The following is a 26,386-nucleotide window of genomic DNA, read 5'->3' as shown; positions in this document are numbered from 1 at the left end:
TTTTATCTCAGACTATTTTCTCACTTGTCAACAAGAATCAGCCTTTAGATTATTGGCAGCATTAGTCCTCTAGTACAGTCTGTTTGTGGGTGACCAGATGGAGTAATGCTGAGCACAGAGACTATGATGGCAGTGCTAAGGTAAGAATATTGATAATGTGAGCATACTTCCTATATCAACAATAATTGTTAACAGCTGCTTCAAGCACTTGATATTACCACTAGTTGTTAACTGAATCAAGCATGTGCTCCAAGTTCACATTAATGTGAATTGAACAGCATTGTGTACGTACGAGGAGCTTCATGCAAGTGTTATACACTGCACTCACAAGTATTATGATCTTACTAAGCATTAGAAATACTCTGTGTTAAAGAAGCTTGGTCTAGGCCAAGCATGGTGGCTCATGCCTCTAATCTCAGCACTTTGGGAGGCCAAGGCAGGCAGATCACATGAGGCCAGAAATTTGAGACCAGCCTGGCCAACATGGTGAAACCCCATCTCTACTAAAAATACAAATATTAGCCAGGTATGATGGCGCATGCCTATAATCCCAACTACTCAGGAGGCCGAGGCAGAAGAATCACTTGAACCTGGGAGGCGGAGGTTGCAGTGAGCCAAGATCATACCACTGCACTCCAGCCTGGGCGACAGAGTGAGACTGTGTCTCAAAAAAAAAAAAAAAGAAAGAAAAGAAAAAGAAACTTGGTCTAGTTATTTTCCTTCTCTGAGGAAGTAACCATTTGGGTGGGAATAGTTTTGTTGTTGATCCCATCTTGCTGGTTTGGAAACAATGCACTGGCTCCACTTTTCCACTCATGGGCGTTAAGGCCCCCTTGAGTCCCAGTCTTTCTCCTAACACATGGCTGTCTCCTGACAGTCGCCTCTGCTTTACATTGTTCTCAGAGGGTCCTGGGCCATCGTTTGAGCTTCATTCTTTCAAATACACTTCCCTCTTTCTCTATCAAGCCAAGGCTCCCCTCCCCCAGAACTCTGCATAGGCCCTTCAGCCTCCATGAATCCCTTAGTGAGTGAGTAAACTACCACTGGATTCAGTCACTGCAAATGTACTTTATTTACCCCTTAGCACTCTTACTACATGTATGTGTTAGGGTTCTTCAAAGAAACAGAACCAATAGGATACATAGAGATATATAAGAGAAGATTTATAATGGGAATTGGCTCATGTGATTATGGAGGCTGAGAAGTTCTACCATATAACATCAGTAAACTGGAGAACCAAGAAAGCTGGTGGTATAATCAGTCTGACTCCAAAGGCCTGAGAACCAGGGGAGCCAACTGAAATTGAAGGTCTGAGAACCAAGAGCTCTGATATCCAAGAGCGGGAGAAGGTGGATGTCCCAGCTCAAGAAGAGAGAAAGAGAATTCACCCTTTCTCCATCTTTTTGTTCTATTCACGTCCTCAGTGGACTGGATGATGCCTGCCCACATTGGAGAGGGCCATCTTCTTTATTAAGTGCATTGATTCAAATGCTAATCTCTTCTGGAAACACCCTCACCCCTCACAGACACATCCAAAATAATGTTTTACCAGCTATCTGGCCATCCTTAGCCCAGTCAAGTTGACATATATAATTAACCATCTCAGTGTACATGTGAATTATATATATAACTAGGTCTATACCTGAGATAATCTGAGATATTTGTAGCTGTATTAATTTGTGCTTATAATTTCATGTTATATTTCAATGTGCTCTCAGCACTCTTCTGTGTATTTGCCCTAGTTCTCCTTTAGATTGTCATCTCTTTGAGAAAAAGAACCAGATGTTCTGTGTCATTTGCATATTTTACAATGTCTAATCTGATGGCATGCACTCAGGGAGCCACCATGAAAGACCAAAATAACAAAGCACTGCATGAACTTACAAATTTCTACTTTCTTTAAATTAATTCAGAGAATTTTTTACGTCATATATACATATGTAAAATGATAATTTAAAGTTTACAGAATTAAGAGGATATTTAAATATAATAGGATTATAAATTTTCCTTCCCTAAAAGTGAGATTATAGTCAACAGGACTACAAACCTTTTTACATTATTTAAAAATTTCAGTTTAGGGCCGGGCACGGTGGTTCACGCCTGTAATCCCAGCACTTTGGGAGGCTGAGGCAGGCAGATCACCTGAGGTCAGGAGTTTGAGACCAGCCTGACCAATATGGAGAAACCCCATCTCTACAAAAATACAAAATTAGCTAGGCATGGTGGCACATGCCTGTAATCCCAGCTACTCAGAAGGCTGAGGCAGGAGAATCACTTGAACCCAGGAGGTGGAGGTTGCAGTGAGCCAAGATCGTGCCATTGCACTCCAGCCTGGGCAACAAGAGCAAAATCAAGTCTTAAAAAAAAAATCAGTTTAGAAATCATGAAATAAATTGAAGAATAATTATAGAAAGTTGTAAAAGGTCTAATCTTGTCCTCTAATTTAATCTAGAATCACACTTTCTTAAATTATTTTTAAATTATTTTATTGCTTTCTAAATACAAATAACCAAATAACCCTAGTAGGAATACTCTTCCATTCTGCCAACAGTTTTTGAAGACCTAATATGTTTAGCCCCTGCAATCAGTGCTGGGTTTACAAAACTAAAACACATGATTTTGACTTACTCCTACCATACTATCAATAAATTAAGAAATGGGATTTTGGAATAAGAGATGAGACAGAGTAGAGGTGAAGTTTGGTTAGCCTTAAGAGATAAAGTGTGAGGACACAGAGAAATTGGAATCCTTGCACACTGTTGTTGGGAATGTAAAATGGTACTGCTACTATGGAAAACAGTATGATGGCTCCTCAGAAATTAAAGATAGAAGCAAGCACCCTTGTGAACCAGCAGTTTCTCTTCTGGGTGTATATTCAAAACAACTAAAAGAAGGATTTCAGAGAGACATTTGCACATTCATATTCATAGCAGTACTAGTTACAATTGCCAAGAAGTGGAAGCAACCCAAGTATCTAGCAGCAGATGAATGGATAAACAAAATGTGGTGTATAAATATAATGGAATATTATTCAGCCTTAGAAAGGAAGGAAATTCTGACCCATGCTACAACATGAATGAACTTTGAGGGCATTATGCTAAGTAAAATAAGCCAGTCACAAAAAGACAAATAGTATATGATTCCATAATTTTATGGTTTTTTCACTCCTGTAGTTCAGCAAGTGGGAGGGAGTGGCACCCAGTGGCTTCTTCTCTCCCATTGTTCGGCAAGTGGGAGGGAGTGTTACAGCTGTATTACTCCTGCCGCCGACAGCTTGGTGAGCAGGAGTGCTACATCCCTTTCACTCCCACAGTTCAGTGAGTTCTGGGTTCTTGTCCCGTGACCAAGAAGAATAAGGTACACGGCCATTGGAGAGTGAGTAAAGCAGAGTAGAATCTAATTGAGTGACAGAAAGAAAGTTCTCAGTATTGAGAGGGGACTTGAAATTGGGTAGCTGTCTGTGATGCTGAGTCTGGGGTTTTTATGGGCTTAGAATAGGGGCATGCATGCTGATTGGTCCATGGGAGGTCTTGGAAAAAGCACCGTTTGATTGGTTAAAAGACATCATTCAGAAGGAACCAATTGAGAGAGAGTGGGTAAGATGGGGATAGATGTTCTCACTCTGGTTGTGGACTCTCTCCGGAATTGGCAGCTTGCTTCTCAGGCTTTAAACTGTCCTTAGTTTGAAGGTCAGGTTTCACTGGAGATCGATTCCTGTCTGCCTAGGAATTTATCTGTCTCCTGTAACTATAAACGTGAGGTGTCTAGAGTAGTCAAATTCATAGAAACAGAAAGTAGAACGGTAGTTTCCAGAAACTGAGAAGAGGGAGTAATGGGGAGTTGTTGATGGGCAGAGTTTGAGTTTTGCAAAATGAAAATGTTCTGGAGATTGGTAGCATAGCACTGTTAGTATACTTAACACTACTGAACTGTGTACTCAGAAATGGTTAAGATGGTAAATTTTCTGTTATGCACTTTTTAAAACCACTATACAGAATTTTAAAAGAGGGATAAAGAAAGCCAGGTCTATGTAAACTGGGCCTTGAAAAAGGACACTCTGGTTTTTGTTATGATCAAAAGATGATGAGTTCTCTTTAGATTGTTGACTTTAAGGTGCCTACCAAACAGTAATGTCCAGGATGTTCTAGATATAACAGGACCGGGGCTAGAGGTGTAGAGTTTGTCATCCACACATCTGAAATACTTAACCTTCGTGGAGTTGAATGAGCTCATCTATGGAGCAAAAGTAGAAACATAAAAAAGTGAAGGATAGAATCCCAGGTTCCAGCTTAAAAGTGGGCAGGTAGTAGATAAAAAGGCTCTGAGGAAGAGAAATAGCAGCCAGAGATTTAGAGGAAAATACTGTCCACAGATCAAGTAGGGTAAAGATAAAAAGTTACCTAGAGGATTTGGCTGGCAGGCCTTTGGTGACCTTGCCAAAGTGCCCATATAAGAATAGTGGGATGGGGTCCTCCATTGCTCCCACTGGACTCCCCTCCTGTACACATGGGCTCTTAACCTGTGGTTCATGGACTTGGGAGAGGCTTCAGGGAATCTGTGCAAATATAGCAAAATCTAGGTAAAACCAGGAAATCTAGGCAAAATGTTGCATGAATTTGTTTTCTTCTGGGGAGAGTTTTTATGACTTTCATCAGATTTTTAGTAGGTTCTGTGATCCGATAAATGTTCTATGTGCCAAAGCATATGGAGTGAAAATTCAATATTTCTGCTACCTTGATTTCACTTAAATTATGACTGTAATTCCTTTTTGTGGACCAAGTTTAAGGATTTAATTACAATTTATAATATTTTTTCTTATGGGAAGATATTGTTGACGAAAAATAGCCAAACTCTGTAAAATATTTAGAAGTTTATTCTGAGCCAAATATGAGTGACTATGACCTGTGACAGAGCTTCCGGAGGTCCTGAAAACATGTACCCAGGGCAGTTGGGTTATAGCTTGGTTGTATACTTCTAGGGAGACAGAAGTTACAGTCAAAGACATAAAGCAATATATGTAAGGTAGATGTTCAGCCCAGCAAGGCAGGACATCTGGCAGGGATTGGGAGGTGGGGAGGTGGTTGGGGTCCCAGGTCATAGGTAGATTCAAAGATTGGCAGTTGGTTGAAAGAGTTAAGCTTTGCCCGAAGAGTTGAAGTCAGCATAAAGAAATGCTTGAGTTAAGATAAGGGCTATTGTGGAAGCCAAGGTTCTTATTATGTAGATGAAGCCCCTAAGTAACAAGCTGCAGAGAGAATAGATGGTAAAATCTCTTATTGGACCTTAAAAAGTGTGAGACTCTTAGTTGAATCTCTCCTGGATCAGGAAAAGACCTGGGAAGGGAAGGGGATTCTCTACAGAATGCAGATTTCCCCCACAAGTGATGACTTTGCAGGACCGTTCCAAAATATGTCAAAGAAGTATATTTTGGGGCAAAATACTTTGACTTCCTTTATGGCCTGTTGTTTGTCATGGGATGCTATACTAGAGTCAGGTTGGAATTTGTTATCTTATTGCTACAAGAAGTCTGTTTTGTCAGACTTATGGTCTTTATTTTAATGGTAATGCTGGTCAGTTGTGCCTAAACTCCAAAGGGAGGAGGTATAACAAGGAATATCTGACCTTTCTTCCCATCATGGCCTGAACTAGTTTTTTCAGGTTTTCTTGGGGATCCCCTTGGCCTGGGGGTAGGTGGTTCTTCAGTCAGTTGGGGGGCTTAGAATTTTATTTTTGGTTTACAATATCATCCAAGTTTTTTTTTTTTTTTTTTTTTTTTTTTTTTGAGACAGAGTCTCGCTCTGTTTCCCAGGTTGGAGTACAGTGGCATGATCTTGGCTCACCACAACCTCTGCCTCCTGGGTTCAAGTGATTCTCCTACCTCAGCCTCCCAAGTAGCATGCCACCATGTCTGGCTAATTTTTGTATTTTTAGTAGAGACAGGGTTTCACTATGTTGGCCAGGCTGGTCTCAAACTCCTGACCTCATGATATGCCTGCCTTGGCCTCCCAAAGTGCTGGGATTACAGGCGTGAGCCACCATGCCCAGCCACAATATCATCCAAGTTCTAAACTGACATGCAGGTGATCTCATGTTATATAGTATGTTGAAGTTGGAAACTTGTAACTTCTATAGTTTAAATTTCAATGGTTAGTCAACAGGTTAGAGGAGAACACACACTAGAAATCGGCCCAATAGTCAAAGAGAGATAGTCTTACTAATGTGGGTATCAGCCTGCGTGTGGCATTTTCAGCACCTGCCCTGTATCCCCTTACATTTTGGATGTTACAGGCAGAAAGCATTCTGCATATTCACGTGTGTTTATATAATCTCTGTATAGCTCACTTTCCTTATCTATAAGCAAGTTAATAGTTGTCAGATATTATGTAATCTGAAAATGAACTTTACTTGTATAAACACTTTTAAATATTCTTAAAAGGTTTTTACATCTTTACCTTTCTTTCAGATTCCTAGCATTTTCCCCACATATATGCAATGTGACTATGTATTGATCATTCTTGAATTAAATCATTCTGTTTGAATTAGATCATATCTTGTGAATTTTGCAAATTCAATAGAAGAACAAATCTGAGTGCACAGAAATCCATCCTCACTTTTGGAAAAGCAGTTTGGAATATATATCTTATTGACGGTGGGGCAGGAGGGTAGCATTCATATCTTAAGAAATTAAGGCAATGAGTTGTATTTTATAAACACTACCACTGATATTATGCCAAACAGAACTAAGGCCACATTTCAGCCTTGCATCTGAGAGTGATACTGCTGATCAAGAAGACTTGGATGTAGAAGATGACCATGAGGAACAGCCTTCAAATCAAACTGTCCGAAGACCTCAGGCTGTCATTGAAGATGCTGTGGCTACCTCAGGCGTGAGCACGCTCAGTTCTACTGTGTCTCATGATTCCCAGAGTGCTCACCGGTCACTGAATGTACAGCTTGGAAGGATGAAAATAGAAACCAATAGGTAAGTCCTACACTGACGTGGGTTGGTTTCTTTTCCTTTACTTTTACTAAAGAGCATGTGTTTTTGGTCTACAGAATATGATTCCCTTATCCCATTCATGGAAACTTGATTGAATGCCTTTCTTTATAAAACAAGAGAGGTTTAGTTTAGCCTCTTTTGTCAAATACCACTTTCTGCCTCTACCAATTTAAGCCTTTTTCAGCAGCATTTGATTACTTCTTCATCTCCAAGTGCCCTAAGATTTTTCCGATAGCTTCGTTGTAGCCTCATAGACTGTCTAAGAAACAGGCTCAGAGCAGCATGTACCTTCCAGTAGATAGCTGAAAGAACAGAAAGCTCATGTTTTTGAAAGCCCAGTCAAGTCTTTATAGGAGAGGAAGATCACTGAGGTCGAGGGAACAAAACTAATTAATGGTGCTAAAGATTTGTATTTTAGAACCTAAAAAGGAAGATAATTGACCACATTTATGATTCTATTTTATTTTTGATATGCTGTAACATATCTGGAGTATAATTTGCCTTTGATAATTTGCTAGCATAGAACCCACAGGATCAGATTATTAACAGCAAATGTTTCCTGTTCTTTGCAGATGTTGTTGGTACAGTTCAAGGTCTGAATTTTTATGATTTATAGCTTCCTGTGCTGCCTACAGTTGACATGTGGGAAACTGACTTTATGACTCTAGGTTTGCATTAAAAACTTTTTTTTAAGCGAATCAATAAAAGTTATTCAAATATTTAGAAACCTTAATTGAAAATTCTAGTTATTCACCAGGGAGATTAAAAATATCTTATTTCCAGTCATAAAGTTTAGGTTTTTAAAGGCAAGCTTGTATACCAAAATGAGTACAAGTGGTAAAAGCTCATCCTATATTCAGAAACATGAAATTTGGTTGCATTGTTAAGTAAATCCATATAGACACATCTTCTATGATGTGCATAGAGCAGTCTTATTTTAATAACGGGAGATTGCCTCTCTGACTTTCATATCCCAATTTTGTCCTCTGAAACCCAGCTCTTGCCATCTCTGCTATTTAGTGGGAAAGAACTTGGGTCTTTTCTCTTCTGAGACTTCATGGAAATCTTGGTTTCCCTCATTCCTCCTCTTCTCAAGCAAGAGTCCAAGGATAACACCCCATCGTTATGGAAGGTGTCCATGTTAGTCACTTATCTCTAGGTTACTCTCTGTTGCCCAGTCCTGAGTGGTGGTGTTTTTTGGACTCCTGCTGTGATCTCTGGAGGAGGAAAGTTCACTCATTACTGTTTTGGTTGACCTCCTCCCACCCATGCCTTCTGGTTAGAATTACGCAGATAGTAAAGCTACTTTGTTTACCAAAGAGCTGGTATATCTGCTTTTCTGGCCCTGTAACCTCCTGTCTACACACCTGGCTATGTCAATAGGACCTGCCTCTCCTAATGCAGCCTAGACACAACTCTTTTCCCTTCTCTCCTTGGCCTATTTGGTTAGCGTTGTGCTCGCCACCCTGGCGCCACTGTCTGTCTACCATGCTTGGGCCATCTGCAGTCCCTGAGGGCTTCTGGCTGCTTTCTTCACAGCTTCCCCTTTCTCTTCTGAGTGTCTCTTGGTTCTAGCTGAGGGCCTGCTTCTCACATCTGCCCATCTCTGTTGAAAAGACTAGTATTTACCCACATTTCTTTATTACATTAGTATGTCACAACCACCCACACATTTACGCTTTTTCCTCTGCATATTTACATCTGAGTCTGTGAAATCTACAGATAATCAGCCTCGTTTTTCCTTTTTCAGTAATATCTCCCACGGCTTTCCATCACCCACAGAAAAGTGAGATGAGGGACGATGTTTGCTTCATGTATGATTTGAAGAAAGGACAGCTGCTTTAGTACAAAAACCAAGTAATTGAAATAAGGGACCAGTCCTGTCCATATTGGGCCTTCTAATTTTCAGTTGAATATTACCTGAAATATAAAGGCATACCTACCGCAAAATGAATCTAGAGGAAATGTTAGTGTGTTTTCAGGAAAGGTTGTAGCTCTCATATTAAAAATTGTAAGCTTAGAATATTTAGGATGATCACTGATGAAGGGAAATCAGGTTTATCCTGCTTGGAGGATCACCTGAGCCCAAGAGGTTGAGGCTACAGTGAGCCATGATTGCACCATTGCACTCCAGCCTGGGTGGCAGAGCAAGACCCTGTCTCAAAAACAAAAACCTATCTCAAGAGGAGCTGCCTGTTTATCTAATTTCCCCATCCTACAGTTCTGGAATTACCCACCAATCCACCTCATCACCCTTGCCCGTCCAAGGGTTAAAAATTGACCTCATGGCAGATCCTGCCATACTTTTTTGGAACAGAAAGGCAGACAGTTGCCTTGATTTCGAAATATTGCCCTACTAAATAAACACAAAATAAAAATAAAATTGATGTACTGGATTGTTCTTAAGATAAATACTTCTAAGAGCTGGATTCGGAGCAAATGAGGTGGGCTGTCAATACTCTGCTTCCAGTGTTGAAGTTCTGGTGTTTAAGGTGTTAAAAGAAAGCTTCAGACAAATTAAATTTAATGGAGTTTAATTGAAAAAGAAAAAAATAGTTTGTGAATCAGGTGGCCTCTAGAATCACAGCAGATTCAGAGAGATTCCAGGGATGCCTCGTGGCCAGAACAAATTTATAGAAAATAAAAGTAAAGTGACGTACAGAAATCAGAAGTGTACAGAAAGAGCTGGATTTGTTATGGGTTGGCGTTCACCTTATTTGAATACTCAGCAGTGTATGAGTGATTGAAGTATGGCTCCTGGGATTAGCCAAGACTCAAGCTATTGTTATAGACGCATACTCCTAAGTTAGGTTTTCAATCTTGTCTACCTGTTAAGTTATAGTTTGTCCACGAGGACTCAAATGTGCAAGTACGGAGTCCTTCTCAGGCCATATTTCATTCACTTTAACAAAAGATAAAAAGAAATTACATAGTCTAGACAAACATAGGTTAAACTCTAGAAAACGTCACTGTGTTCCTTGAGAAAACAGTAAGAAGATACCATCACTATCTTATACGTATAAATTAGCAAGTAGGACAAAATTACATACCAGATCAAAAAACTGCCAACTTAAACATTCACACAGAGTTTCCTGCCCATTTCTTTGGATATCATTTGTTTTGGAAGAGATAAGAAGCCTCCCTCCAAGACCCTGTGCTCCCTCTTCTAGCTTTCAGTTCATGCTGCTTCATCCACTTCATTGTGCACCACACTTACCCTGCAGCTGTCTTTGTTAACTTATTTTCCTCCACCCACCTTCTCTGTCTACCTCTCATTGTGTTTTACTTTTGTCCCACCTCTGCTACCTACTCTGCTGTGATCCCTTCTCTCTGAGGATCTCATCTTTATGTCCTGTGGGAATGGGGTCGAGCCTGGGGGTCTGGGAAGGTTTCCTTCCCACTGAGTCCTGGAAAGGCTCTTTTCCAGGGACTGAGGTAGCAAGGAACAGAACAGCCCTTATTAAAGACCAGACACTGACTTGGCACTGTACCTATGCTGTCTCATTTAATGCTCACAATAATCTTTTCTGGAAGCTTTAGTTTTCTTTTTTACAAATGATTTGAAAACTGAAGCCTGGAGGCATTAGGTAATTTATCTAAGGTTAACACAGGAACAGGAAGTACAGGGTTGAACCAGGACACAAGCCCAGATCTGTCAGTTGCACGATGCTGCCTTCAGATTATGTCAAGTGAAGCAGAAACAAACTTTTCGATGGAACATGGTCTTGAGTTAAATCTATCAATACTCAGAAAATGAAACAAATAGAGTTTGTTAAGAGCTGTAGTTTATGCAATGATTTATCCTGATAATCTTAATAATGTTATATTTTAAATTATTATTTCTGAATCCAACTTACATTAAGATACTTTTCTAAAAAATTAGAGCACCTCTTTTCATAACTTGGAATGTTTTCTTTGAGAAATTCTATTGGAAATGGTGAGTAGGTTACCAGTTGGCTCTCAGTTGTATAGCGAACCTTCTATGGGTAAGAACTTTGGTATGAATATCACAGTTTCTCCTTGTTTCTCTGGAGACTGCATCAGATGCCAACTAGGAACTGAATGTACCAGGAACACAGCTATCCTTTTACCCACTTCACCCCCACCCCCTTAGAAGGGAGAGGAATAATAGTAACAATCACAATTGTAGCAACAACCGTGAACATTTATTGAGAATTTGTTATGTGCCAGATATTCTAGGTGACCTCACCTATGACTGTTTCTCAAATTTTCATAGTTTACAAAAAGTGATTACTTTTCTGATTTGCATTGATTATGATATTATGCACGTTTGCCAACTTTTTTTAATGGGGGTCCATACATGTAAAATATAGGCCTGTTAATATCTGTATCCCATATTTATATCTTTGACATTTATGGTCATAACAAGAAATATCAGGACACATCTCTGAAGATTTTGGCAGACAATCTGTGGTGGAGGTTTTGAATTCTTGTCAGCAAGCACAGTCTTCCAAAGCTTAGCTTCTGGACCTGAGGGTCTGTGAACCTGCAACATCAGTGTCACCTGGGAGTTCATTATAAATACAGTCTCAGAACTCACCCCTGGGGCACTGGACCAGTATCTGTATTTCAATAAAATCAGGGGTGTATGTGCTTATTATAGCTCATGTCTAGAAGGTCATCCTAGGCCTGGCACGGTGGCACATGCATACACCTATAATCCCAGAGCTTTGAGAGGCTGAGGTGGAAAGACCACTGGAGGCCAGGAGTTCAGAGACCAGCTTGGACAACATAACAAGACTCTGTCTCTACAAAAAAAAAAAAAAAAACAAAAAAAAGCAAATTAGCCAGGCATGGTGGTTCATGTCTGTATTCCCAGCTGCTTGGAAAACTGAGATGGGAGGATCGCTTGAGTCCAAGAGTTAAGGATGCAGTGAGCTATAATTGGGCCACTACACTCAGCCTAGGCAACAGAGAGAGACCTTGTATCTAAAAAATAAAAATAAAAAAAAGAAGGTCACCCTGTGTCACCTCCTGTCAAACAATATATTTTTCTTCTGCAGATTACTGGAAGAATTGGTTCGGAAAGAGAAAGAATTACAAGCACTCCTTCATCGAGCTATTGAAGAAAAAGACCAAGAAATTAAACACCTGAAGCTTAAGTCCCAACCCATAGGTGAATAGCAGAAAGTTTTATAGTAATACTGTTCAGCCAGGCTGCCACAAAAAGCCAAGAAAGCCAACAGGAAGTTTTATTTGTGGCTAAGTCAGCATTTCTCACTTCTACCGTGACTGCAAGCAGGAATTCCTTTAAAAAAAAAAAAAATCTAGTTTTTAACTGTAGCAAACTCATTTCTTATAAGTGCAGTAAAAATAGATTATTCATAATCATCTTTTCCTGAGATTATGTGTTACTGAGGTAAACAGGGCTCTCTGTTTTTAGTCTTCATTTTTAAAGATTTCACAATGAGCTTACTAGAATAAATAATACTATTTTTTGTCATTTTGCATTTATATTCTGTGTATTCTAGCTTTTTTCCTTATAATTTGAAGAGGCTTAAATAGAATAAAGATGTAGTAGTAAAAAGGCATAGCTGGGGAGAATGTTATTTAGCCCATTTAGAGGAAAACAGAATTCATAGTTATTTGTTTAGATACGTGGCTCTTTCATAGTGGAAAAAGAGATTATGATAATTGTATAGTTCTCTGCTAATTGTATTCATCTTTATTGCATGAAAAACACAAAGTCTAATTTTGGTGCACAGAGTTTATTCTAAGAAACCATAAAATTGATATGAAAGTGTAACGTAGGAGTATCATTTCATTATTGCTTTTGCTCCTTGTTTACTAGTAAATTCACTTGTCTGAGTTTTATTCATATTATCATCTATACTGCCAATCTCAATTGTTTCTATGAACTGTTCTCTGATAGAGCAAAATCTTTTAAAGTATCAATAAATGTCTGTTGATTGTGAGGGTCTCAGATGACCTCTGTTAGGTGAAATTAAGAATATCTTCCCAAAATTCTGTTCTAGAAATTCCTGAATTGCCTGTATTTCATCTAAATTCTTCTGGCACAAATACTGAAGATTCTGAACTTACCGACTGGCTGAGAGTGAATGGAGCTGATGAAGACACTATAAGCCGGGTAAAGAAAACTGTCTGTGGGACAAGTATTCTTTCACTTCGTTTCATAATGTTGGGTACCTGCTATGTGACAGGCACAGGGGATACACTGGTGAGCAAATCAGACCCAGCCCTGCCCTCCTGAGGTTTACAGACCAGGGTAGGCACGTGATAATCAGCTAACTCCACAGATACAAATGTGATTCTACACTGGTAAATTCTATGAAGAAAAAGATATCAGGTGTTTATTAGATAGGGCAAGAGAGGTTGGGGAAGGTTGTTGGAGAAGGGGATGAAAGAGCTGAAGGCTAACGGAATGTGAGGGAATAAATAGGCCAATTGTATGTATGTTCAGGAGGGGCGTGGGAGGGAGACCAGGGAAGAACCTTGTGCAGTGGGGCTGCAGTGTGTACAATCCAACGAGGCAGGCAAAAGCTCTGGGGTCCTGAGCCCCTTAGGAATTTTATATGTTTGAAATGAAAACCAGAAAGAGTGGGAAAAAAATAAAGACAGGACTAAAAGAAAAAATTTCTTGTTTCTAATTCTTTGTATGTTAATTTTTATTTTATTTTATTTTATTTTATTTTTTTGGAGACAAGGTCTCGCTCTGTTACCCTGGCTGGAGGGCAGTGATCATAGCTCCCTGCAGCCTTGACCTGCTGGGCTCAAGTGATCCTCCCACCTTAGCCTCCTGAATAGTTGGGACTACAGACATGAACCATCATACCCAGCTAATTTTAAAAAAAAATTTAGAGATAGGGTCTCGCTATGTTGCCCAGGCTGGTCTTAAACTCCTGGCCCCAAGCGATTCTCTCACAGCCTCTCAGAGTACTGGGGCTACAGGCATGAACCACCACGCCAGGCCTATTTGTGAAATTTTTAATTCTTTTTCAACATTATTAGATTCCACTGGGCAGCAGCTATTTTATTGCTACTTAATAAAATCAATCTGGTCGACTTATTTCAGAAATATTTTCTATACAAACCATATTTTACCTGTAATAATCTAATTCCTCTCTGCTCTGTATAGACTTTTTTTTATTTTGTTTTTTGAGACACAGTCTCACTCTGTCGCCCCGGCTGCAATGCTGTGGTGCGATCTCAGCTCACTGCAATCTTTGCCTGCCAGGTTCGAGAGATTCCCTGCCTCAGCCTCTCAAGTAGCTGGGATTACAGGCATATGCCACTAAGCCCGGCTAATTTTTCTACTTTTAGTGGAAACAGGGTTTCACCATATTGGCCAGGGTGGTCTCGAACCCTGGCCTCAAGTGATCCGCCCACCTCAGCCTCCCAAAGTGCTGAGATTACAAGTGTGAGCCACTGCGCCCAGCCCCTATAGACTTTTGTAATGAGCGTGAATAGCGTTTGTTTATGTTCATTATATGAACACACAGGCATACATCAAAACATTGTAATATTTGATAGAAAGGCCCTCTTAATACAATATTGTTTTAATTTGTTTTATATTTAAATTTTAAAAATAAATAAGAATAAAGATATCTCTTCTTTTGACTTGATAATTTATTAACTAAGTAGAATTTCGGGCCGCCTTAGAAATCTACATTTAACAAATTACAGCTGAATAAATTTAAACAACTCCAGAATATACATTCCTCTAACTTAGGCTCAAATCCCAATTAAGGAATAGTAATTGATAATCTACTAAATAATCACCCTTTTTATTTGGTTTAAAAGTAAAAGCTTGAGGCCAGGTGCAGTGGCTCCTGCCTGTAATCCCAATACTTTGGGAAGCATAGGCAGATTGCTTGAGGCCACGTGTTGGAGATTAGGCTGGTCAATATAGTGAGACTTTGTCTCTATATATAAAAAAATAAATAAAATTTAAAAATATAAAGGTGCAGTTTAAATTAAGACTCTGCTTTTATGGTGAATTACAGTCAAGTGCCTTTGCTTAACCATGAAAAAATAAGTTCAGAAATTAAGCATAGGCAGTACCTTTCCAGGAACAGTTTTTATCCACTTGAGGAAAAACAAAGCTACGTAGCATTGAACTTCTAAATACAAGATTTGCTTTTGAACAGCAGATGTGATTACAAGTGAGTCTCATCTGTTCATTAGAAGACCATTCAGAAGTTCTGCGTCACTTGTAATCTTTTTGCATTTGGAAGTTAATATGGATGCATTTCTTTCTTTTTTTTTTTTTTTTTTGAGACGGAGTCTCACTCTGTCTTCCAGGCTGGAGTGCAGTGGGTCAATCTCAGCTCACTGCAACCTCTGCCTCCCGGGTTCAAGCGATTCTCCTGCCTCAGCCTCCCAAGTAGCTGGGATTACAGGCATACGCCACCACGCCCAGCTAATTTTTTGTATTTTTAGTAGAGATGGGGTTTCACCACTTTGGCCAGGCTGGTCTCAAACTCCTGACCTCAGATGATCCGCCTGCCTCAGCCTCCTAAAGTGCTGGGGTTACAGGCGTGAGCCACTGCGCCCGGCCTGGATGCATTTCTTTGTATTTATTGAGTAACAGGGAGGCCTTTCCCCTAATAATCCTGGAAGATTGTGTTTTTAGTAGATTTCATTTTTAGATTCATTTTTAATCATAGTCAAGGTTTACATTATGAATAGAGTTTGTGCTTTATTAAAGTTATATAAAACATCTTTTGTGCATATTCTACTTTCTCTACAGTTTTTGGCTGAAGATTATACACTATTGGATGTTCTCTACTATGTTACACGTGATGACTTAAAATGCTTGAGACTAAGGTACCATTTTTCTTTCTGTTGTCACTATGGAAAGAGCACCAGGCTAATATCAAAAAGTCTGAGTATCTGCCCAGGCTGGGTCTCTAATTAGCTTTGTAGTTCTGGACAGAGCTCTCTAGCTATTAGCTGCTGTGAGTAAACTGAGTTAGTTGGACAATGCTATTTTTGAGGGCTCTAATAACCAATATTTCTATATTAGTGAGTGAAAATCAGCTGGAAGAATTTTTTTGAATAAGATGCAGACTAAGTCCCTGCAGATATTCTGAAGCTGCCTTAAACAAATGCTTCAATTGAGTTCATGATGGTGTTAGACTCAATAAATATTTGGAGGAGGTGCTGACTTGCCCTCCAAAAACCTGGTATAATCTGATATAATTTCTTATTAATTAAGGCCAAGCATATAACTTTTTTTTTTTTTCGGGATGGAGTCTCACTCTGTCACCCAGGCTGGAGTGCAGTGGCATGATCTCAGCTCACTGCAAGCTCCGCCTCCCAGGTTCACGCCGTTCTCCTGCCTCAGCCTCCCAAGTAGCTGGGACTACAGGCGCCCACCACCACGCCCAGCTAATTTTTTTGTATTTTTAGTAGAGACGGGGTTTCGCCATGTTAGCCAGGATGGTCTCGATCTCCTGACCTCGTGATCTGCCTGCCTCGGCCTTCCAAAGTGCTGGGATTACAGGCATGCGCCACCGCGCCCAGCCCAAGCATAAAACTATTATACCCACCATTATAAAGACAAATTTCAAAAATGCTGAAACTCTAAAATGATATTTTGGGACATAGCAGTTTGTGGGAGTGAAAAGGGAAGGAATGGAGGGAAGATGAGAAAAAATATACAAAAAGAATACATAATAACTGATCAGACTTTGGGATCTTCTTCTGACCAGAGCAGATGAAAGCTAAGAAGTCACTTTTCTATTTCAAGGGCAATGTTTCAAATGAAATGTTCGTTTCACCATGTTCTTGTGTCTTTAAACAGGGGAGGGATGCTGTGCACACTGTGGAAGGCTATCATTGACTTTCGAAACAAACAGACTTGACTGTTGCTCAATCTAATCTTCGATGGAAATTCTAAAAATTAATACAGAGCTGATCTTCTTGGGGGTGGGAAAATTGAAGGGAGAGGAGAAAGGCGCTGCACTTTAAATCCAGTATTTGTTTACTCATGTTAAAAAAAAAAACAGACAAAACACACTGAAATTTCCTAGCTACATCTATTTCTATAATTTTTAAGGACTCTTCATAAGGACTCTTAAAATAATCCTGAACATTAGAACCCTAATGTTCAGGAAGATTTTAATCTAAGCATTTTTATGGAAATATTTTTAATGCAGCAGCTATTGCACTTCAGCCAAATGTTTATTTCACACAAAATGGATGTAACATTTCATGTGATCGTGCACCACTGGAACAAAACCAAAATGTGACCATAACTGTTTAGGCTTCTGTGTGTTTGTAATATGCTCTAATAATCTGAGTAGAAATGCGTAATTTCAATTACTGTATAAAGTTTATGTTTTTTTAAGTGTGCAGAATCTGAGAGCAATGGTTTTTACTTCTCTGTGTTAATTGTAATATTGACTCTATTTTGTAACTTAAGTTTCTGACCTGTCGTACATTTGTTTGAGTCGTTTATGTACTACTGAACTGTACCAGTTGCACATGCTTGAACCGTAGTAATGTTAGCTTGTTCTAAAGCTATCCATTGTGTCATATTTACTCTAAAAATTAAAGAGACTCTCAACATACTGTTTTGATAAATTCTAAAGAATTCTTATTTTGTGTTGACAAACTAGATAATCTGCTGTGTTAAATTTCCAGTCATTTCTCCAGCTGTAACATTAAGTAAAATCTGTCTTCTATTCAAGCAGTCAGACAACTGACATCCAGGTTGTTCCTCAGAGGAACAGAGGTTTAAGAAAGAGGGTAAGCCTGGGCAACAAAGTGAGACCCCACCTCTACAAAAACTCAAAAATTCAGCTAGGTATGGTGGTGTACATCTGTGGTCCTAGCTACATGGGAGGCTGAGGCAAGAGGATTGCTTGAGCCTGGGAGGTCGAGATTGCGGTGAGCCATGATCGTGCCATTGCACTCCAGCTTGGGCAACAGAGTAAGACCCTGTCTCACCAAAAAAAAAAAAAAAAAAAAAAAGAGGATGAAGAAAAAAAGAATAAAGGAAAGTCAGTATATTTTTCTCAAGGCCCCAAGTTATCTTGGATGACTATGGTATATCTTAAGGGGTCTGCAAAGACCATCTTAATGGAGAATACTGCTTTACTGCTTGCTTTTTTTTTTTTTTTTTTGACAGAGTCTTGCTCTGTTGCTCAGGCTGGAGTGCAGTGGTGTGATCTCAGCTTACTGCATTCTCCACCTCCCGGGTTCAAGTGATTCTCATACCTCAACCTCCTGAGTAGCTGGGATTATAGGTGTGTACCACCACACCCAGCTAATTTATATTTGTAGTAGAGATGGGGTTTCGCCATGTTGGGCAGGCTGGTCTCGAACTCCTGCCCTCAAGTGATCTGTCCACCTTAGCCTCCTAAAGTGCTGGGATTACAGGGGTGAGCTACTATGCCTGGCCAAGAATACTATATTTTTCTCTCTCCTTAATTTTCTTATATTTGGATAAACATTTTTATTTATTTTAAGCTGAATAGTATATTTTTATGAGCCTGCCCATATTGACCAGAGGAAGTGTGATGCTCCTAGATGGATAAATGAAATACATTTTCTTAAATACAGAGGAACCTGTTTATTAGGCAGGATAGAAATAACATAGAGCTGTTTATATATCATGATTTCACTCATAAATAACAGTCTTTGACAAAGCAGAAGACATCTTTATTTTGAAAACATTCTCACTAATGTTTTCTGATTGATTGATTGAGACAGGGTCTCACTCTGTTGCCTAGACTGGAATGCAGTGGTGCGATCACAGCTCATTGCAGCCTTGTCTCCTTAGGCTCAAGCAATCCTCTCACGTCAGCCTACAGAGTAGCTGGGACTATAGAGGCACACCACCACAACCAGCTAATTTTTAAATTTTTAGTAGATGTGGGATCTCACTGTGTTATCCAGGCTGGTCTTGAACTCCTGGCCTCAAGTGATCCTCCTGCCTTGGCCTCCCAAAGTGCTGGGCTTATAGGTGTGAACCACTGCTTCTGGCCTCTTTTTTAACATCCTAATTTGGAGGACAGAGTTGCCTCTGGTATCCTTTGTGGATATTCTGAAATAAGTGAGGTATAAATTCAATGATATGCCATTTGGCTCATACTGAAACACAGAGTAAGCCGTTTATTAAGCCACAGTTCATCTTCTCAATTCTAATGGTGAAGTGCTTCTTTTGACTGTATATAGGATCCAGCTACCCACCTTAAACCAAATCTTCAAGGATACAATCTTTCCTTGGTACCTTCCTCTTACCCTGTCTTTGTGAGCAGATGATCCTCTGTCCCTACAGGGTTCTAACACACTCCCAGGCCAACATCATTAGCCATTTGTCAGAATTTTGGGTCTCAGGCACAAAAGAAGACAGTTCCATTATGGAAGGCTCCATTATGGAAAGGTTTGCATTTGAAACGCTTTTAGGATCAATCTAGGCCAGTGATTCTCAACTCAACTTCGCATTAAAATGACTTGGATGCTTTTTCAAAAATATTGATGCCACCACCTTGGGACAACTGAGTTGTTGTTGTTATTTGTTTTTTCTTGAGACAGAGTCTCTGTCACCCAGGCTAGAATGCAGTGGCACTGTCATAGCTCACTGCATCCTTGACCTCCTGGGCTCAAGTAGTCCTCGCACCTCAGCATCCTAAGTAGCTGGGACTATAGGCGTGCACCACCATGTCTGGCTAATTTTTAAATTTTTTGTAGAGACAAGGTCTCACTATGTTCAGCTCACTCTGGTCTCGAACTTTTAGGCTCAAGTGATCATCCTGCCTCAACCTCCCGAAGTGTTGGGATTACAGGCATGAGCCACTGTGTCCAGCCGGAAAACTGTTTTTACTGGTCTGGGGTGGGGTCCAGATACCCTTTTTAAAAATTAGCTTCACAGGTGTTTTAACATGATCAAGCTTCACCTCCTTATTTCAGGTAACAGCTAGAGAGGGAAATGGAGAGCCCCTTTCTATAGAGGGAATAGCAAGATGGTTAACATTCATCATTTGTTTGGCGTAGCAGGAGGCTACACACCCAGGCCTGAAGCAAAACTGTAACTTGACTTGTGACGGAACAAGTGAATTAGCTTCTCCAAGTCTCAGCTTCCTCATCTGTGAAATGGAGGAAATGATGTACCTTCCACATAGGTCTGCTATAAGATGTAAATAAGAAAATGGAGGCTGGGCGCAGTGGCTCGTGCCTGTAATCCCAGCACTTTGGGAGGCCAAGGTGGGTGAATCACTTGAGGCCAAGAGTTCAAGATCAGCCTGGCCTACACAGGGAAACCCTGTCTCTACTAAAATTACAAAAACTAGCCAGGCATGGTGGCGCACGCCTATAATCCCATCTACTCGGGAGGCTGAGGTACGAGAGTTGCTTGAACCCAGGAGGTGAATGTTGCAGTGAGCCGAGATCACACCATTGCAATCCAGCCTGGGCGACAGAGCAAGACTGTGTCTCAGAAAAGACAATGCAGGAGAGGTGCCTAGCACAATGCTTAGCATACAGTAAACACTGAGATATGCTTGCTATTGCCATCACTTATCCTTCATTCAAAAGTATTTATTAAATACTGGGTACTACATATTGTGGTGCACCAACAAGATACAGTTCTTTCCCCTGAAGTTTCTTGTCAAGGAATCAAGACAAAGCAGAAACAACACTGGTGCAGTCAGTGCTATAGTTACATTTACTGTCAGAAGGGGTCAAGGAAAGCTTTCCAGAGGAGTGAAGGTGCAGAGCTGAGCCTGGAAAGATGGTTTGAAACAGAACAGTTAATGCAGGGGGTGGGGGGGTGGCAGTGTTATAAAAGAAACAAAACAGGAATTTGCTGGGAGAAGTAGATCTAATGTTTCCTTTTAACTGCATTTTGATCTCTTTCTCCTGTCATTGGATACTTGGTTTCGTTCATCCCTAGGCCACCACATAAAAAAGCTTGGCATTGAGGAATTATTAACCCATTTGAATGCCCACTGTGTGTGAGGCATGGTAGCAACACAAAAGATATATACCATGCCTACCAAGTTCAGAATGCAGGCAGTGCACATGATGTCATCAAGAATATCTGCAACTCGTGAGCAAATAAAATAACTGATAGTTCTAGACTTTATGGACACCCTGTAGAGAAGTAGAGGACAAAGACCCTACTACCAAAAATGTGCATCAGATTGAGGAGGCAAATTTGCAATAACTCATGCCTAGTCTATTTTAACAGCTGGACAAGTACCAAGCCCAGCAAGCCCTGGCCAGGTACAAAGGACAGGCATGCTGGGAGCCAGGGCAGGAAGAACAGGCTTCATGGAGGAAGTAGACCTTAACCTGGGCCTCAGAGGGAAAGTATTATTAAATACGTCAGGATAAAGGACATCACTTTGGGCAGAGCAGCTTCAAGCACAAAGACTAGAAAGCAGGGATTTGGAAGGTGTTCTGGAGAATGAACAACTCCATGGGCTAGAAATACGAGTTACAGAGGTGAAAAGTGGAAATGGGTAGTAGAGAGCTCAGGGCCCAATTAGGGGGTGGTGGTGGTGATGGTGAGGAGGTGAAGTTAATATTTAATTATATAGGAACGGAGAATCTATTAAAGGTTTTTGAGCAAGGGAGAGGTATGTGTAAAGTGATTGTATATTGCAAGATTAATGTGGTTTGGAACATATTAAATTAACGGCAGGGTATCTTGATAGAATTGTGCAGGGACCATTCAGAATGTATTAGTGGAAGTCAGGAGTGAGGTTAAGGGTATATATTCTGGAGTTGGGAGTCACTGGGATGCAGGATGGAAGTAATAGTAAATGAGGGCTGTGAGAGACAGTAAAGATAAAAAGCCTGTGGTTTACAATTAGGGGATGGTAAAAATATTGGAGGATTAGAAGGGAGGAAGAATCTGAGTCAACAAAGACGAAAGGACTGCTACAGAGGAAGGAGAAAAACCAAGCCAATGGTAGACCAAGAGCAAGGTGATTAGAGGATCAAGTGCTGCAGAAACTCTAGGGGCAGAAAGTCTAGGGGAATGATGGATTTAAAAATAAGTAATTTGATTTGTATACATAAGCAAGAAAAACTATTAATATATAGCTTTTGTTGAAAAATAATGGCACCAAAATCCACATTTATTTTTATTACCTTTGGTGAACAAAACATACGACAATAGATTCTGGAGGGTGGGACGTTAAAGGAAGACATTTTCAGAATCAAAGAGTCTTAGCTGTGTTTATTGGGGTAGATCCCTTAGGTGCAGAAACATTTAGGGATTAGGGAGAAAAAAGGGATGATGTTTGAAGGAGGCAGGAGGGGAGTGGACGGTGTCAGGAGGTTCAGCTCCTCCCCTGGAATGGGGAACCCTGAAGATTTGAAATGGATGTGGGAGCTCCAGACAGATGGCTTCCATGTTCCAAGTAAAGTACAACTTGAAGTACAACGTGATGGTGTTTGACATTTAACAGATGTCATCCGTTCTCTGCAGAGTCACTCAGCAGCCTCCCCTGTTGCAGACACCTCCTTAGGTTTGGAACACACTGTCTATACAGGGCCTAAGTGCAGGATTTTGGTGTGTTCCTTATTTCATTTATTTTTGTTTAACTTGTGGCAGACAAATACAGGTTATCAAAAGAATGGGACAATGAGTAAGCACACACCAAACTAAACAAAACAAAACAAATAGAAACATCACAAGTCTTGACTTTTTTTTTTTTTTTTGGTCAAAGAACTCATTGGTTGATTTAAGTCGGTGGTAAATCAGAAGGTTGAAAATAAATCACCCTCCTTCTCCAGGGTTCTTCCGGATAGTTCAACTCTCTAAATTCAGCTGAGAGTATTTCTGATGCTCAGAGAAAAGTGTCTTAAACTCTGATGTTTTAATGTAGTAAAAAAAAAAAAAAACACAAAAAATCTTTGCTGAGGCCCAAGCTGAGGTCAAAAACTACCTCTAGCCATCTGGTGCTTTATTTTTATTGATTAGAAGTCTCTGATAAGACTGATTTGAATGTGATTTAGGAATATCACATTCTAAATGGTCAGTTGCCTATTCCATTATAGAAATGACACTACGGGAAAATTCATCATCACAGACCACAGCAGAAGTGTTCTTTAGTTAAATCTCTACCTAGTCATCCAGAAAGCCAGTAAGTAAACCAAATAAAAATAGTTCACTGGGTTCAGAGTGGCAAGTTTTGCATGCAAAGATCGTGAAAATTGTAACCCTAACAATAAATCCAATACTGTTCTCGACTCTCTTGTGTGTCCAGTGCTGCTGCAGTCCTTGGAAGGGTCTTAAACTGTTCAGAGCTTGCTGGTTATCTTCAGCCAAGCCCGAGTGTGGGAGTGCATTTTAGTGTAACCATGCGGAACTGGTCGCTTCTTGATTTTGTGCCGTATGTTTCCATTTGTGTAGGCTTTTTCCCCCCTCAGTATTTTGTTGCTTATCCTTTAGAGCGAAATTGGTTTTTCCTCGGCCAATAATCTGTTTCTTTAAAAAAAGAAAAATTTGTTACCTATTGCCTTTTTTTCTGGTCTTCCTGAGCAAGCCAGAAGTCACAAGGTCGTTTACTAAACGGAAACCAAGAAAAAGAAAAGCCACATCAGCCGGCACAAGCCTCTCTAACTTGTGTGCCCTGAGGCTCATCAGATGCGAAGTCCTGGCGACAAGATAGGGTCGCCCGCAGTGGCTTCCTAAAGCGCAGATCCAGGCCGGCTCCCAGCGTGGAATCCGACCCATGTACTTCGCCTCTCCACGTGGCATCAGATGCTCTGCCGGCTGTCACCGTGAACTCCAGCCCTCGCGGAGCCGACACTGACCTGGCTGCTTCAGAGTACGGAGGGAAATAGCGTCTCCGTACCCTCGCCCCACCTAGGCTGCTCCTCGGACCGCCGCTCGTCCCAGACTCCAGGAGGCGCCACCAGGCCTCGCTGACCCCGCTCCATATCTCCGGGAGCCCTCAGCTGGTCGGCCGCGGCAACCGGAAGCTCCGGACTGAGGTACTGGTTCCGCCCGCCGCTCTTCCAGCCGAGACTCGGCAGCGGCGGTCGGAGCGGCTGCCACGCCGCACCTGCCCGCGAGGGGGCGCGCTGGGCCCACGCCGCAGCCGACTGCCGCGCTCTCTGCCCCCGCCCTCCGCCGTCCCCTGGCTGCGCTCACCTGTCTGGGCCGCTGGCTTGGGAGGTGGGGGCCGGCGGGAGCCAAGCCGAGGAAAGGGCGGAGCGGCTCTCCGGGCGCGTCATCGGAGCACCATGGCGGAGCTAGGAGCTGGCGGCGACGGCCACAGGGGCGGCGACGGCGCAGTGCGAAGCGAAACAGGTGACCGCGCAGCGGGGATAGTGGGGGTCCCGTCGGGCAGGGGACGGCGAGCGGGGCCGGCGGGCTGGCACCGAAATCACCCGGCGCCGGCAGCCCCCTCCCCGCCCGCGCGGCCGCGGCCCGGAACAACCGGCCCTGCGCCCCGCGCACCCTGCTCCGAGCGCGCCTTCCCCCGCCCTTCGCCGCCGCGCCTCGGCCAGCCCGGCTCGGCCCCGGCCGGGGTTGCGGCCGCCCTCGGGCGCTCCACCGCGACTTTCCCGCAACAGGTGGAGGCGAGCCGGGGGAGGAAACGGAGAGACCCCGGCCGCTGCCCTCCCCGCCGCGGGCTCGGGTCTAATTCAGTTGAATGGGAAATCGTATCCCCCAGACCAAACCAGTGGCCAGAGAGTCGTCGGCCAGGTGCGACTGGCAGGACGAGCAGTTTCTGGGCACCTCCTCCCGCCTTCCCTCGTCGCCCCGGGTGCCGGGGGCTCCTCGGCGGGGTCGGTGTGGGGCAGGACCGCGGGGTGAGCGGCCCGCCCCCCAATCTGGTGCCAGCAGTGGCGACGACCGTCGTCCGAGGGGACCGAGCTCGGGAGGGCCGGGGCCCAGTGCAGTACGGTGGGGGTTTGCGAGTGCGGGCTTGACGAGATCAGACTTTCGTTGACTTGTCGGAGTTCTCAGAGTTTTTTGTTTTTAGTCTGTGCAGGAGCCCAAAGGAGGATTGTTGGCTCTGCAGCCCGGGATTTGGTGGTCAGGCCTCTGTGTTGAGGATACCCGTCCCCCACAACCTCCAGGGGCACACTTAGGGACAGGGGATCACGTCCCCAAGACCAGCAGCAAGGCTTCCCAAGACCAGCAGCAAGGCTTCCCAACCCCGCCCATCTCTCCATAGTATGAAGCCGATTTTTCTCCCTCGTGATTTTTTTTCTCCAGAGGCTGTCTTGCAAATCCGTCCCTCTCCACTGGTTCCCTCTTCTATTCTTGGCCAGTAAGCTGTTTCTATATCTTCCTACACTTGGGGATGGGGACAGTGAGGCAGTTTCTTACTTTAAAAAGAAATTCAATTCTTAGACTTTCCAATTGCAAGCTGTTTTCCACTTCCATACGCTCACAATCGGAAGCATTTGTTTCCTAAATGTAAGAATCACTGTCTCCCCACCAAGTATGCTTATTTTAACGTGAAAGGTCCAGAGAGCTCTGAAACAGTATTTGCAAATTATGTATCTGCTATTGCTAGGAAGAGGTTGGGTACGTGAAGTCTAATGATTTAATCCCTTCAGCCAAGATACCTGAGGTTAAGACTGACAAAGTATCTTGAACTTGTTTAAGTCGTGCTCCTTCCTGTAGGGAGTTTGTCTTAATGTGTTTGCAAGATTGGTAGATCATTATTTTGTTTTGGGGTGGAGAAGAGATGCCTTTGTAATTGCTTTCGGGAATTTGATGAGCTAGACGCTGGGACGGGGCTCCCCCAAGTGAGGGCCCCGGGAGAGGAGCATCCTCGTTTGTAAATATACGGCATGATTTTCGTGCCTAACCCTGACCCAGTAACTGCATGTGAAACAACATTGTTCTAGCGAGCTAAGTGTCAGTTTGTGCTCAAAAATAAACTTTCTAGAATCTGCACGTGAACAACTTGTTCAGACATAAGTGAACTGACTACAAACTGTAGCATATTCAGTGCCTGAGCATGTTAAGGAATAGGCCGTGCTTCCAACAATTAATATACAAATCAACCATGTGCCTGTCAGTGTAATATTTTATTTCATTAAAAAGGGAGTTAAATTGGCTGTTATCTCCTTCATAGAAAACATTTCTTCCACACTTTTGCCTAAAAACTTCAATTTCCAAAGGACACTTTTTATATATGGTCTTGAATAATTATACTTTATATTTTCACTGAAAACTTAATTCTGGCCCCGCATCTCTTTCCTATTTTTCTACCCCAAGATTACTATTAATGTTTTTAGTGTTCAGAAGCATTTGTGTCAGCAGGTGCCAAAGAAAGAAGGAAGGTGTAAATGTATTTTTTTGAATCTAGGTGATAGTTATTTTGAGAGAACAAGTGAGATTGTTTGAATTTCAACAACTTAAGTTATTCCATATATTTAAAACACATGACCTATATCTGAATATGAGACTTTAATTTA

At 41.8% G+C, this 26,386-nt stretch overlaps 2 protein-coding genes across 5 annotated transcripts in view; both read left to right on the top strand.

Moving 5' to 3' along the window:
- The window catches only part of MAP3K5 (mitogen-activated protein kinase kinase kinase 5), a 236,836-nt gene extending 219,267 nt beyond the window's left edge, over positions 1 to 17,569 (top strand). For both annotated transcript variants that reach the window (XM_055391191.2, XM_019030003.4), the window contains exons 27-31: positions 6,739 to 6,982; positions 12,025 to 12,137; positions 12,997 to 13,109; positions 15,732 to 15,808; positions 16,788 to 17,569. In XM_055391191.2, coding sequence (XP_055247166.1) covers positions 6,739 to 6,982; positions 12,025 to 12,137; positions 12,997 to 13,109; positions 15,732 to 15,808; positions 16,788 to 16,848 — 608 coding nt within the window. In that variant the 3' untranslated portion in view covers positions 16,849 to 17,569. The remainder of the gene's footprint in view (positions 1 to 6,738; positions 6,983 to 12,024; positions 12,138 to 12,996; positions 13,110 to 15,731; positions 15,809 to 16,787) is intronic.
- Positions 17,570 to 23,282: 5,713 nt separating this feature from the next.
- Positions 23,283 to 26,386, top strand: part of MAP7 (microtubule associated protein 7) — a 207,749-nt gene continuing 204,645 nt past the window's right edge. For 2 of the 3 annotated variants that reach the window (XM_019029771.4, XM_019029765.4), the window contains exon 1: positions 24,116 to 24,257. In XM_019029771.4, the coding sequence (XP_018885316.1) occupies positions 24,191 to 24,257 (67 nt within the window). In that variant the 5' untranslated portion in view covers positions 24,116 to 24,190. Of the gene's footprint in view, positions 24,258 to 26,386 lie in introns of all 3 variants that reach the window. The other variant, XM_019029766.4, reaches the window with a different exon arrangement.

This window comes from Gorilla gorilla, chromosome 5 (assembly GCF_029281585.2).
Source record: "Gorilla gorilla gorilla isolate KB3781 chromosome 5, NHGRI_mGorGor1-v2.1_pri, whole genome shotgun sequence".
NCBI classification, from domain to species: Eukaryota; Metazoa; Chordata; class Mammalia; order Primates; family Hominidae; genus Gorilla; species Gorilla gorilla.
Note: the sequence above shows the minus strand (reverse complement) of the source record. Positions and strands in the feature narration are given on the sequence as shown.